The sequence below is a fragment of the Onychostoma macrolepis genome, chromosome 14 (assembly GCF_012432095.1).
Source record: "Onychostoma macrolepis isolate SWU-2019 chromosome 14, ASM1243209v1, whole genome shotgun sequence".
Taxonomy (NCBI): domain Eukaryota; kingdom Metazoa; phylum Chordata; class Actinopteri; order Cypriniformes; family Cyprinidae; genus Onychostoma; species Onychostoma macrolepis.
Window position 1 is genome coordinate 11,615,488 of NC_081168.1, and position 15,268 is coordinate 11,630,755.

Here is a 15,268-nt window from a genome sequence, read left to right on the forward strand (position 1 = left end):
TATCTGAGCGTTTGAGAGCTGATATGTTTGGTGCACTGAGGCAGTAAATTGAAAATATATTCACAGACACTCTTGATGTTTTTAAAGTTGATTTGTTGTGTCGAAGCGAGATTTGAGGGGATGTGTGTATATGTGTGAAAATGCAAGCGTTGTCTACCTCAGTCAGTACTGTAGTGTATCCATCACGGAGCCCTGTTGCCATGGCAAACCTTCAGACCTGTCACTCTGTGTTGCTTTTAGCTGCTCCTCAGGTCACGTGAAAGGAATTCAAATGCTAACACAACTGAATATTAGTGAATATCGTCTGTGTGTGTGTTTAACCATGTGGACAAACAAGGCATTGTTTGATATTTATAGTTTTTTGAATATCTTGTAATTCATTCTAAGTCATCTATTTTTCCTGTCTAGTCTGACCGCTCATTTCCATTTGAGTTATGTTTAGTAGGTCACACTTCATTTCCATTTAAAATTTACATAATGCCCATTTATTTTGCAAAACAGATAGGCGCTATCCGTGACAGTGATGAAAACACACATTTGAGGCATGATAAAATGAAGTTCTCTACAAATTCGTGTAGCTTTTGATACCTAATTTGACATGGAAAAATGAATCTGGCTGCCACTCTATCACTAAGACACCAGCACCATCCGAAAAGTGCCTTGCCTCCATTGCGAAGAGTTTGCCGAGCATGTCTGTTTGAGGGCCTGTTAGAGGTTGTTAGTCTTAAATCAGGTGATTGGGCAGCTGCTGTCTGCTCACATCTCATCTTTCTAATCCACAGGCAGAGTTTAGACCTGGCCCGCTGGCTTCTAGCTGAATAAGACAAACATGCTAATGTAGCATTAAGAGCCCGTGTTGGCGAGGCAGTGGATGGGATGGGAGGGAGTGCGAAGGAGCTATAGAGAGTAGAGTGTTGTCTTCCTGCTCCTCAGGGGAGGATGTATCTGCTGAAAGCCTCCAAGAGTGCAAATGAGTCTTCACTCGATTAGAAATGATGGGGGCGATAAATATCTGTGAGGTTTGACGGTACAATACTGCCTTTCTGAAAAGAAACCAGAGTCACAGCTCTTTCAAAGATTTCAAAACCATGCACCCTCAGGGTGTAGTTTTTAGTTCATTTTGGCAAGGAGATTTAGATTTGATTTCAGATGAAGTCCATTTTATTTCATAATATAACATATTTTCGAGTGAAAGAGGGCCTTCAGAGAGATACTGTTCAGAAGGGGTCAGTATGATTATGATGATGATGATGATGATTATTATTATTACTATTTCACAAGAATGCATTAAATTGATTTATATTATTATACTATATGATATTATTTTTATATTGTATATATATATATATATATATATATATATACAGTGGTGTGAAAAAGTGTTGGCCCCCTTCCTAATTTGTCACATTTTAATGTTTCAGATCATCAAACAAATTTAAATATTAATCAAAGATAACACAAGTAAACACAACATGCAGTTTTTATTATGAAGGGAAAACAAAATCCAAATCCACATGGCCCTGTGTGAAAAAGTGTTTGCCCCCTCCTATTAAATCATGAAAGAACTGAGATTAACCACATTATTTTAGAAAGCTGAGTTAAATTTCACTAGCCAAACCCAGGCCTGATTACTTCCAGACCTGTTGAATCAAGAAATCACTTAAATAGAACCTGTCTGACAAAGTGAAGCATGTTTAAAGAGCAACACATCATTCTGTGATCTTAAGAAATTCATAAACAGATGAGAAACAAAATAGTTTACATGTATCAGTCTGGAAAGGGTTATAAAGCCATTTCTAAGGCTTTGAGACTCCAGCAAACTATGGTCAGAGCCATTATCCACAAATGGAGAAAACTTGGAACAGTGGTGAACCTTCCCAGGAGTGGCCGGCCTACCAAAATTACTCCAAGAGCACAAAGACGACTCATCCAGGAGTTCATAAAAGAACCCAGAACAACATCTAAAGAACTGCAAGCCTCATTTGCCTCAATTAAGGTCAGTGTTCATGATTCAACAATAAGAAAGAGACTGGGCAAAAACAGCATCCATGGGAGAGTTCCAAGGCAAAAGCCATTGCTGACCAAAAAGAACACAAAGGCTCGTCTCACGTTTGCCAAAAAAATCTTGATTATCCCCAAGACTTTTGGGCAAATATTCTGTGGACTGATGCGACAAAAGTTGAACTTTTTGGAAGGTGTGTGTCCCGTTACTTATGACGTAAAACCAACACAGCATTTCATAAAAAGAACATCATACCAACAGTCAAACATGGTGGTTGTAGTGTGATGGTCTGGGGCTGCTTTGCAGCTTCAGAACCTGGATGATTTGCCATAATTGGAACAATGAATTCTGGAGAAGGTCAGGCCATCTGTTCGTGACCTCAAGCTCAAGTGCACTTGGGTTATGCAGCAGGACAATGATTCCAAACACAGCAGCAAGTCCACCTCTGAATGTCTCAAGAAAAAAAAAATGAAGGTTTTGGAGTGGCCAAATCAAATTCTGGACTTAAATCCAATTGAAATGCTGTGGCATGACCTTAAACTGTCCATTCATGCTTGAAAACCCTCCAATGTGGCTGAATTAAAACAATTCTGCAAAGAAGAGTGGGCCAAAATTTCTCCACAGCAATGTGAAAGACTCATTGGCAGTTATTGCAAATGTTTGATTGCAGTTGTTGCTGCAAAGGGTGGCCCAACCAGTTATTAGGTTTAGGGGGCAAACACTTTTTCACACAGGGCCATGTGGGTTTGGATTTTGTTTTCCCTTCATAATAAAAAAAACTTTGTTTAAAAACTGCATGTTGTGTTTACTTGTGTTATCTTTGATTAATATTTACATTTGTTTGATGATCTGAATTAAAGTGTGACAAACATGCAAAAAAAAAAAAAAAATCAGGAAAGGGGCCAACACTTTTTCACACCACTGTATATATATATATATATATATATATATATATATATATATATATATATAATATTATTATTATTATTATTATTATTATTGCATTATTGTATTATAATTATTATATTATATATATATTAAGAGTATTTTATTATTATTAACCTTATTAATTATTATTAATAAAATAAATTTGAGAAGATAATTTAATTATGTATTATAATAATAATAATAATAATAATATATTATTGTTATTATTTATTCAGCAAGAATGCATTAAATTGATTTATATTATATTCTGTTATGTTCTATGATGTATTGTATTTATGTAAAATTAATATAAATTTTCAAATTAATTTACAAATTTAGAATAGAATAGAATAGAATAGAATAGAATAGAATAGAATAGAATAGAATAGAATAGAATTATTAAGTTAAGGAGAGAAACGATTACACAGACCATTATTTATTTGCAATGGCATGCAGAAATATGTGTTAAGACATTAAATAGGGTAAGTTTTGATTTCACATTCACTTTAAAAATCAGTTCCATTCCCACTCGATCACATGAATCACTCTCTTCATACTTTAGTCTTCACCTTATCTGTTCATCTAACTCCTTCCCTCCTATTTGGCTTTCCGGTGCCTCAGCATCTCCATTCCTCATAGTCACCGAAATCACTCCCACTTTCGTCTCCCTGCACTCTTGTCTCTCTCTACACATCTCTCTGATGCTGTTAACAGGAATCAAAGCTTTTCTACAGTCTGAGGACTAAGGCAGGTACTTGAATCCCACAGGTGCTTTTTCCCAGCTAACCAATCCCGTCCTCAGGCATAGCTGTCATTCCTTACATAACTCAACCCTGGCACCTGGCCTCTAGCTTGGAACAGAGGGAGGGAGACTGAGACCCACAGCATGAGGGAGGGATGCTAGTAGTGGGAGCTGGTTTTGTTTGTGAGTGAGTGCTGTCTTAGCTGGGGGCTAAAATAGTAGAAGTACACCAAGAGGGGGAACAAAAGCAGCTTTTACAGAAAGTACAGAGAAAGAAACTCTCTGTACACGCACACACTGCTCTCGAAACCTTCTCTGTATTCTGTTCCACTCTCTCTTTTACTCACCTCAGTTTGAGAATGAGATACAGGAATCGTATTATCATAGGAGCACATCCACTGTATCATCTCTGCATATGTGTTTGTGCGAGAGTATGGATTATAGTTTCACAAAGTAGCCCTTCACTGTCTTATCATCCTCATGGACAGAGAAAACTAATGAGGAACACGATACAATGAAACACACACGCATAGATTCAGATGCAGGGATCCAATAAGCTCAGAGCTGCTCAGCTGGTATTATTCACCTCCTCTCTTATTGAACGGGGAGGACAATAGAGCAGTGTGTGTGTGTATCCATCCACACGCACCCACTGGAGACTTTGCACGCTTCTGTTTATCAGCACAAGGGGATGGCCGGCCTCGTAGCAGATACGGCGAGTGGTCTAAAATGAATCCCTCAGCAAAAATCATTCGCCTTTCTGAATAGAAGTGTTGTGCTTTACACAAACGTGCACTGTGCTGCTTATCTTTATTTTATCTGGAGCAGAGGAGATGAGCCATGTGTTAAAAAAGACAGACCAAAGTGTTACATGCAGCAACCAAAGGTTTTGAAACCTCTCTTGAGCCTTTGCGTGCATCGAGATGGTGGAAAACTCCACTAACGTCCATCTACCGTTACATCATTTACATTTACATTTACATTTAGTCATTTAGCAGACGCTTTTATCCAAAGCGACTTACAATTGGGGAATACATCGAGCGATTAATCTTGAAGAGGCAATCAGACATACGAAGTGCTTGCAACACCAAGTCTCAGACATTGTTCAAATAAATACAAACTACCAAAGGAAGGAATAAGTAAAGATAATTTTTTTTTTTTTTTTTTTTTTTTTAAGTTTAGGATGAAGTCAAGTGCTGTCGAAAGAGATGAGTTTTCAGTTGTTGCTTGAAGATTGACAGGGATCCAGCATTCGGATAGAGGTGGGAAGATCGTTCCACCAGCCAGGAATGGTGAATGAGAATGATCTAGAGAGTGATTTTGCGCCTCTCTGTGATGGTATCACGAGGCGTCGCTCACTAGCAGATCTCAGATTTCTGGAGGGGATGTAGTTTGTTAATAGAGAGTGCAAGTAAACGGGTGCTGAGCCAGTGGTTGTTCTATATGCAAGCATCAGTGTCTTGAACTTGATGCGAGCCGTGATTGGTAGCCAGTGCAGGAGATAAAGAGAGGTGTAACATGGGCTCTTTTGGGCTCGTTGAAGACCAGTCGTGCCGCTGCATTCTGAATCATTTGTAGAGGTTTGACTGTATTAGACGGAAGTCCAGCCAGAAGAGCATTGCAATAGTCCAGCCTAGAAATGACAAGGGCCTGGACAAGAAGTTGTGCAGCATGCTCTGTCAGAAAGGGCCTGATCTTTCTGATGTTATATAGTGCAAACCTGCAAGATCGAGCAGTTTTTGTAATGTGGTCTTTGAAGGTCAGCTGATCATCAAAGATTACACCAAGATTTCTGACCGAAGTTGATGGGGTTATTGTTGATGAACCTAACTGGATCGTGAAGTCATGCTGTAGAGTCGGAGTGGCAGGGAGGACAAGAAGCTCAGTCTTTGCCAGGTTGAGCTGCAGGTGATGTTCTTTCATCCATGCCGAGATGTCCGCCAGGCAACCTGAGATCCTTGCAGTTACCGTTGGATCATCTGGTTGAAAAGAGAGGTAGAGCTGTGTGTCATCAGCGTAGCAATGGTATGAGAATCCATGTGCCTGTATGATGGGACCCAGTGATGTAGTGTATGTGGAGAAGAGGAGGGTTCAAGAACTGATCCCTGAGGAACCCCAGTGACCAGTGTATGTGCTTTGGATACCTCACCTCCCAGGCCACCCTGAAAGACCTACCAGTGAGATAGGATTCAAACCAGCGAAGTGGAATGCCAGAGATGCCCAGTGATGAGAGGGTGGACAGGAGTATCTGATGATTGACAGTGTCAAAAGCGGCAGATAGGTCCAGCAGAATGAGGACTGATGATTTGGAATGGGCTTTTGCAATTCGCAGGGCTTCAGTGACCGAGAGAAGCGCAGTCTCAGTTGAATGGCCCCTCCTGAAACCTGACTGTTTAGCATCCAGTTTGTCGCTCTGTGAAAGAAACAGTGAGACTTGGTTGAAGACAACTCGTTCAAGTGTTTTCGCTATGAACGGAAGGAGAGAGACAGGTCTGTAGTTTTCTATAAGAGAAGTGTTTAATGTAGGTTTTTTGAGCAGTGGGGTTACCCGAGCCTGCTTGAACGCAATGGGGAAGTTACCTGTGAGTAGGGATGTGTTGATGATGTGTGTGAGTGCAGGTAAGAGTGTGGGTGAGATTGCTTGGAGAAGGTGTGAGGGATTGGGTCAAGAGGACATGTTGTAGGATGGTTGGAGAGGAGAAGCTTGGATACTTCAGCTTCAGTGAGTGGACAGAAAGAAAAGATGGGAGTTTTAGCAGTGGATGTGGTAGGGTGAGGGTCCTGTGTGCGTGGAGGTGAAAACTGACCACTGATTGATCTAGTTTTGTCTGTAAAGAAAGTGGCAAAGTCATCAGCTGTAATAGAGGTGGAGGGAGGAGGTGGAGGGGGACAGAGGAGGGAATTAAATGTTCTGAAGAGATTACGCATGTCTGGAGCGCTGTCGATCTTGTTGCGGAAATGTGAGGATTTGGCAGTGTGGACTTTAGCAGAGATGCACTTCAGGGTTGGCTAATTATCTCTAGCTCTTCCTTTTCCATTCATTAAATTTAGCAACTGCAACACAGATGCAATAAAGGTGATGTGTCCTCATTAATGGACTTCATGGGAGAAAATGTCTTGAAATTTCCATTCATCCATTCTGAAGTCCTGTGTGATATGCTGCAACAGACATTCTGTTGAAAATCAATGTTAGCTGAATTGCTTTTGCTTAATAAAACAACAAATCACTAAAATCCAGCTACACTATATATATATATATATATATATATATATATATATATATATATATATATATATACATATATATATATGACTCTTTTTTGTTTGTTTTTGTTTTTACTTTTTGACTTTTGGATTCATTACTAATATGATCATTAATTATATGCTGTATAATTTTATAAGAAAATAAATTAATAAGACATTAATACTGTTATTAAGCAAAGACACAGTGAATAGGTTAAATGTGACTTAAAGTAAAAAAAAAAATAGTATTTGAAATGTATGTTGCTGTTTTGAAATGCTTTCCATTTATCAAAAAATAAAAATAAAAAACCTGAAAAAAAAAGTATCATGGTTTTCATAAAAAATATTGAGCAGCACAACTGTTTTCGACATTAAAAATAATTAGAAATCATAGAATCACATGGCACTGAAGACTAATAAAGGAGCTTTGCCATTCCAGACTGCATTTCACAGTATATTAAAATAGAAAACAGACGTTTTATTGCAATAATATTTCACAATATTGCTGTTTTTACTGTATTTTTGCATGTATTTTTGCACTTTTCAAAAACATTAGACTTTAATACAGTAGTGCGTACTAATAATTTACCTCAGTTGCATAAAACAATTATTCAGCTGAGTAATATAGTTAATTAGCTTAACTACATGCTTTTTTAACTTAATTTAATGTGTAGTCGCGGATGTGCAAAAAAAAAAGTGTCTGATTCGGTCATATTATTATCTGTGTTTTAAAAAAAGCCATTCTATTTGTATTGAAGGTAAGACAGTCATAAAATCATCTCGGAGCAGCTGCTGTGGCTGGACTCTGTGAATTGTGCTGAACTCTGTACAGCAATTACAAATTCATAGAATTTACTGCACTTTAGAAAATTTCAATTACAGAAAAGAAGTCCTAGAGTAATGACCCCGACACCCCCAACCCCCCCCCACCCCCCTCCCCCGTCGAGCAATCGTCATTTCTTTCAGCAAATGTAAAAGCATCACCTTCACAGCAGTAGAGTCATTATCCATCCTCTGCACAACGTTTATTAGCGTTGACAACAAAGAGTTAAGCCATGGAGGCACTTATAATCTGAACAGCAAGGTCATCTCACCCGTCTTGGGAAATGCTTTGTGCAGAAGGCCTTCATTGTCACCTGAAGATAGTGTGAGATTAAGAGAAGTGTAGTCAGTTATTTCTCTGTGTTACTTTGGAAGTTTCTCCTGACACTCAGAATCAATTTACGTGCGATGCAAGCAGCTTTGGGTGTTCAGAGCGGAGTGTTGTGCGAGAACATGTTTACCTTGTAAAAATAAACAAAACAAACAAGTCACAGCTAAGCTCTCAAACCGAGTGTGTGGAGGCTGAGAAGTGGAAAGGGAGGCAGAAATGAAGTAGTCGTGTTTCCCTTTGGCAACTCCACAGTATGGCGCGAGGAAGGAGAAAGAGAAAGAGAGAGCGATTGAAAGTCAGAAAATAAAAAGAAATGTGGTTGAGGAACATTTCTGTATTATTGATAACAGCGAGAGGATGAGTAGAGTTCTTCTACTTGTTTTTACTTTCCCACTCCCTCTTTCTTTCTCTCTGAAGGTTTGTGGTTTGTGATTGGTATGTGGAGGGTGGATGTGCTTCGGAGAGCTGGGTGGCTGACAGTGGTCTCCATCTAGCTCCAAATGCCAATTTGCGAGCTGTCTCATTGCATCTTGACGAAATGTCCTATTCTCCCGTCGGTGCTGCTGGAGGGAGGGGTGGGGTGTGAAGTGGGCTTCTCCTGTGGGAGAGCTGTGGCTTCTATCATCCTTATCAAACCTGGCTTCTGCAGTCACACTGGATTTAGCTAACACTTACTTAATGCACTCCTCACTGAGCCTTAGGTGTGTGTGAGAGTGTGTATTACTCTGGGATGTACAGCCAGTGTGTGCCGAGGGATTTGCTCTTGTGAGACGATGCATACATAGTTAGACGTAAGGAAAATAATGTATGTGCAATTGCTAACGGCTGTGGATCTTCGCAAGGAATCATGCTGCGATTACTGCGTAGATCAAAATTGCCTTTGCGATTAGTGGATGTTTTGGATGGAAAGCATTAATTAATTTGAAGTATTTAAGTTAGGGATACATGACATATACGGTATTACCTTTTAAAAGTTTGGGTTTAGTAAGAATGTTTTTGAAAGTCTGTATTCCCTTTAATTATGCTGAAAACAGCTTAATATCTTTGTGGAAATCTTGATACTTTTTTTTTCTTCTTCTTAGATGAATCAAAAATTGAAAAGAACAGAATTTATTTAAATATACATTTTTGTAAACATGTAAACATCTTTACTGTCACTTTTGAACAATTTGATGTGACTTGGCTGTGTAAAAGTATTCATTCAATTATAAAAACATTGCTGATTAAAACTACTTTTTTTTAAGTATGGGTACGTTCAATACTGGATATTTAATTATTCATTCTATTTTTCACATTTCAGTTACAGTACCTTTGCCATTATCTAATAATTGAATAACACTTATAAATTTAATCTTTAGCAAATCTCAAAAATGTTTTTTTTTCTTACTGTATATCATAATGTTGCGATGCCTAAATTCACTTTAAAATTTTTTAAAACTCATTAAATTTTTTATAATTTTATTATTATTTTTTATTTACAGCAAAACAATATCGTTTTAAATTAATTTGTAGATATCTTAATTACAGCATATATAAATTAAGTATCAGCTGATTGATTTTGGACAGAATATATATATATATATATATATTCTCATTTATTTATTCATTCATTCATTCCAGGGGAAAATGTGTGCAATTTTTAGAATGTCGCTAGATGGTTACTAGGGTGTTCTGGAATATTGATTTAAAGTTGCTTACTGGCCAAAATTTAAAGAGCTCACTGCCAAGTCTGTATGGTATTTTGGTCCCTCAGTATAACTTGGGCTCCTCCTTAGGTTTTTATTATCAATAAAGCCTGATAACTCAGAAAGTAATAACACACCTTGTTTCAGTTATACGCATAATTTATCATTCATGCCTGTGGCACAAATGGTGCAGAATACGTTTAATATCTACAGTAAGGTTAGCAGTGCTATATACTGTATGTGAGGTAAAACTAATATTTTGTGAAATTTTGCAGAATGTTTTATTCATTATACATAGTTGTTCCCTTGAATTAGAATGAAAATCATCCACAAGATGCCTGATAATGTCATCAACACACATACTGATCTTCGACCTCTCCCTGTTTCTGTCCAATCACAGCTCCCACATCGCCGAGTGACCTTCTCCACAGCCAATCAGGCACAAGATCTGCAGGATCCCTCTCAGCACAGTTACTATGACAGCGGTCTGGAAGAGTCAGAGACACCCAGCAGTAAGAGTTCTTCAGGGCCCCGTATCGGGCCCCTTGCCCTACCTGAAGACCACTACGAACGCACTACCCCGGATGGCAGCATCGGAGAGATGGAACACCCCGAGAACGGTAAGAAGAGGTGGTGTGTCCCCCTCCTTTTTTATGATCACTCCATCTACTCTCTTTCAGAAAAATCTTTTTAGACCTTCTACATATTGAAGACTTTTTTTTTTCTTTTTTTTTACTTTTATTTAAAGAAATGACTGGTAATGAGCTGCACTGAGCAGTTTACTTGCACACCCTTCATCACACGTTCGCATTGCTTTAAAACAAAAAGTACTAAAATAAGGTCAATCTGAATTCTTGAGCGTTGCAGAAGTTTTATGTGACCTAAATGTCAGAACTTAAGCAAATTAACCACTTATTTGAATATGTTTTCCATTAAAACTTTGTGAGCTTTGTCAACATGCTTCCACATATACAAAAAAAGCATTAATTCTTGGCAAGATGAAATGACCTAGTCATATTAGTACACACACACCAAGAAGACCTGATATAATCCTCCTCCGCTGTAGCTGTAGGGAGCATAAAGTGAGGGAGGCCGCTTCTCCTTCCCACCCGGCTGGAGGTGCTTCCGAACAGGCCAAAAATCCTCGGCAACAGCCTCTGAGAGGGTGGAAGTCGTTGCCAAAGGCAGGCTGGCAGTGAAAGCATTTAGAATTTAAATTACTGTGGAATACATTAGTGCTGTGTATGTGTGTTCACATACAATATACTATTCTGCTTTCAATTCAAGTTGAGCACAGAAAACAGCACTTGTGGCATAATGTTATTTACCAGAAAAATTTGGACTTGTATTTCCTTGAAAAACAAAAAACAAAAATGGGTTACAGTATGAGGGTTAGTATGATTTTAGTGTTCTCTTTTTTTTCTTACAAACCAAGCTGCATTAAATGAATCGGTAACACTTTAGAATAGGGAACACTTATTCACTATTAACTACGACTTTTCCCTCAATAAATTCCTAATTTGCAGCTTATTAATAGTTAGTAAGGTAGTTGTTAAATTTAGGTATTGGGTAGGATTAGGGATGTAGAATAAGGTCATGTAGAATAAGGCATTAATATGTGCTTAATTACTACTAATAAATGGATAATATTCTAGCAATATGCATGCTAATAAGCAACTAGTTAAGAGACCTTAAAATAAAGTGTTACCAATGAATGAAAATTGACAGTAAAGTCTTTTACATTGTTAAAAAAAAAAAAAAAAGATTTATATTTCAAATAAATGCTGTTTTTTTTTTTTTAACTTCTCTATTAATCAAAAATGTGTAATGGTTTTCATAAAAATATTAAGCAGCACAACTGTTTTCATTCGTAATATGAGAAATAAACATAACACCACATAAACATATCAGAATGATTTCTGAAGGATCATGTGACACTTAAGACTGGAGTAACGATGCTGAAAATACTTTGCCATGACAGGAATACATTACATTTTAAAATATATTATATTTTGCATATTTTAAATTTTAGTAATAATACTCAATATTACTGCCTTAGTGAGCATATCAAAAACATTGAAAAATAAATAAATAAATAAAAAACCGGTCCCACTTTATATTAGGTGGCCTTAATTACTGTGTACTTACATTTAAATTAATCATTTGGTAAAATGCACTTATTGTGTACATACATGTTTTTACATTGTACTTATATTTAAAAAAATACCTAGATGTAATTACATCTGTAATTAATTTCTGTAATTACATCTGTAATTAATTTCTGTAATTACATTTATAATTACACTGTTGTCCCATCCCTTACACCTTAACCCACCCTTAAACCTACCCATACCACCAAACCTGTCCCTAACCTTACCCGTATCCCACCTCAATAGCAACAAAAGTGTTTTGAAATACAGTATGACCACAATACTTATTGTACTTATTTTTTTTGATGCAAGTACATAGCAGTTAAGGCCACCTAATATAAAGTGTGACCAAAAAAAACAATTACCAACCACAAACTTTTGAGAGAATGTATTTTAAGAGAATGTAAATGTTGTGTTGACACACAAAGCATAAAACCCCAAAAATGCCCTTAAAAATGAAAATACCAACTTTGCAGCGCAAATAAAAAAATGAATTAGTAATTTTGTTAAAATTATGCATTTAAATTTGCAGTTACACTTTATTTTAAGGTGTCCTTATTACAGTGTAATTATACATTTACGTACTGAGTAATATTAATTAACTACTTGTACTTACTATATGGTTAGGGTTTGTCTTTGGGTAACTTGCATGTAACTATGCATAATTTATTGTTATTATAATAGTACGTACATGTAACTTATGTAACAAGAACACCTTAACAAATAAAATGTTACCAATTTTGCTTTTAAATCAAAATAGCACATTTTACTTCCTTTGTAACTGCTTCCTTTATGACCTCTTTTTTTTTTTTTTTTTTAAGTATGCCACAGTATGCCACAAATTCTGTCGGTTGTATTTAACCTGGAATATTCTGTTAAAGAGGTCAGAATGCATGAAAAGAGACGCAAACCAAGAATAGCTGAAGTATCACCTGAAGGAGGGACTCTGAGAGAAAAAGAAAAGAAATCTGACTAAGGAAGTGAGGTGGACTGAGGCCTAAATGTCATGGCTGTCTTCCCACATCAGTGCTTTTACTGCAGCTCCAGGACTGTGTGTGCGTGTCTGCAGGGTGGGTCACACAGACAGGTCACACTTATGGCATCTGTACACACACAGCTGCACGCCGAAGCCCGTGGCAGGTGCCGCCAAACACGAGAGCGCACACACACACACGCTGAGAAGTACAATATGACGTCCTGTGCATGCAGAAATTAGGTCAGGTGCGATGGGGGTTAGTCAGGATTTTTAACCTATTTGCCCTCCGGAACTTCCTTAGAATGTGCGTGTATATATATGTATATAGGGCGTGTGTGTGTTTGCGTATGTTATCATTGTAGACAGACTCCACTTGTGCCTGTTGACCCTGACGATAGTGGTTTGTCTTCATGGATTGCTGCCAGCTTCCTGGGGTCGACATCTCTGGCGCTGAGGGGAGAGTTTTACTGTACTCCCTCACATCGCTAAAACACAATAGAGCTAATAAAAGAGTGGGGATCTTAAAATAAATAGTCCCAGCGCTCAAAATGACTTTAGCAGCCGTGCAACGCAGCAGTGCTAGTCTATAAATACAGCGCTGCTCTTCAAATGAGCTCTGCTTCATATAGCCACTATGGATAATGCATGGATGTAATGTGCAAAAGAGGGCACGGTGAGTGTGGAACGATACTGTGAGGCATGAAGGTGACGGGGCAACTGTGTTAGCATAAATGCATTGTTATGAGTCTGCCTGGCAACCTGTGATTTGGCTCATGCACCTTTTTTAAAAACATTGTCAAAACATAAGAAATGAGGGAACTTGCAAGACAAAGACGATGTCTCTGAGATATTTATGGTACATGGAATAAAGCCGCTGCCTTCTGTTTCCTTAAAGGTGAAGCATGTAATTTATGCACCACCAGTGGCACCAAACAGACCTGCGAAAATAACTGTGAAGAAGTTTCAAACATCTGCCATTGGTCAGGTAATTCCGTTCCAAACTCGTCCCATTCAGTCACTCAAACAAATAGTCTGCAGTTCTGTTTGGTGCCACTAGGGACACAAAAATGATTCACTTTACATTTAATTCTACTTGAAATTGTACTGCATTAGAAACATTAATTTACTGTTAACATGTCAACAGTGCCCTTCATATCTCACATTTATACCACCGTTTGGGGTCAGTAAGATTTTTTAATGTTTTTGAAAGAAATGTCTTATGCTCAATATTGTGAAATTTTGTTTTAATATATTGTTATATATGATAAAGCTTCAGTCTCCAGTCACATAATCCTTCAGAAATCATTCTAATATGCTGTTTTGGTGCTCAAGAACATTTTTTTTTGTGAAGACCATGATACTTTTGTAACATTATAAATGTATTTACTGTCACTTTTGATCAATATAATGCATGCTTGCTGAATAAGTGTGTTATTTTTATATTAAAAGAAAAATTAAAACATAAATAAAAATCTGACTGATCCTAAATTTTGAACATTATTGTTACAATCTCTCACAATGTATTATTATGTCACATTGTGACTTTATATGTCTAAACTACATCTTTATTTCTTAGAATTAGTGACTTAATATCTCCCAAAGAGACATTATATTTGACAAACAAACAAAAAGACACACAAACAAACACATCTTCATGAAAAATGTTAAGTATCCCCCCATCTTTTTTTTTTTTTTTTAAGAATATAATTCTGAATAAAGTTATTCTTTCCTATCAGACTTTATAAATGAATTCTTTATCTGCCATTTGGATAATCAGGTAGACCGGCACCAGAATTTAAACCATTGGTTAAAAGGCACCACATGCCACACTTCTCAGATAAAGAGCTGTTTTTCTTTTTGTTTTGTTTTTTTGTTTTTTTTTGTTTTTTTGAAAATGCCATAAAACTAGAGTGTTTACACTCTTTGGGGAAATCAGCCCACGACAGGCTTACTTATAGTTGTCTCTGCAAATTAAAAAGCATTTTAACATTGAGAAAACTGTGCATTTCAAATTTAATTAGGTTCAGTGTGTCACTTCACAATGATGAGAGCATGAATAATTTAAAGATGATGTGTGTAACTTTTTTCCATGTTGAAATATTTTCTCCAATTCCACTTTAATGTGCAGAGACAACTAAAAATAAGCTATTCAGGTTGTTTTCCCCAAAAGTGTAAACACCGTGACTCTGTGCTGATATCATATATTGTCTTGTTTGTATGAAGTAATTACTTGAAGACTGATATCCACTGGTATTCCAATTTATTTGGGGGAGTGTTTTGGGGAAAGCAGTTTGTTTAATATGTTTAATCATAATAATAATAATTATTATTATTATTGCATTTCTGTTTGATGCCACTAGTAGCACAGAAATTTCACAGTTTACAAATTT

At 37.1% G+C, this 15,268-nt stretch overlaps 1 protein-coding gene across 8 annotated transcripts in view; it reads left to right on the plus strand.

The window, feature by feature from the left end:
- The window catches only part of pcdh1b (protocadherin 1b), a 258,051-nt gene that overhangs the window by 110,796 nt on the left and 131,987 nt on the right, over positions 1-15,268 (plus strand). For all 8 annotated transcript variants that reach the window (XR_009274092.1, XM_058797245.1, XM_058797249.1 and 5 more), the window contains one exon: positions 10,153-10,372. Coding sequence is in view for 7 of the 8 variants with exons in the window: in XM_058797245.1 (XP_058653228.1) it covers positions 10,153-10,372 (220 nt within the window). In the remaining variant the exon portion in view is untranslated. The remainder of the gene's footprint in view (positions 1-10,152; positions 10,373-15,268) is intronic.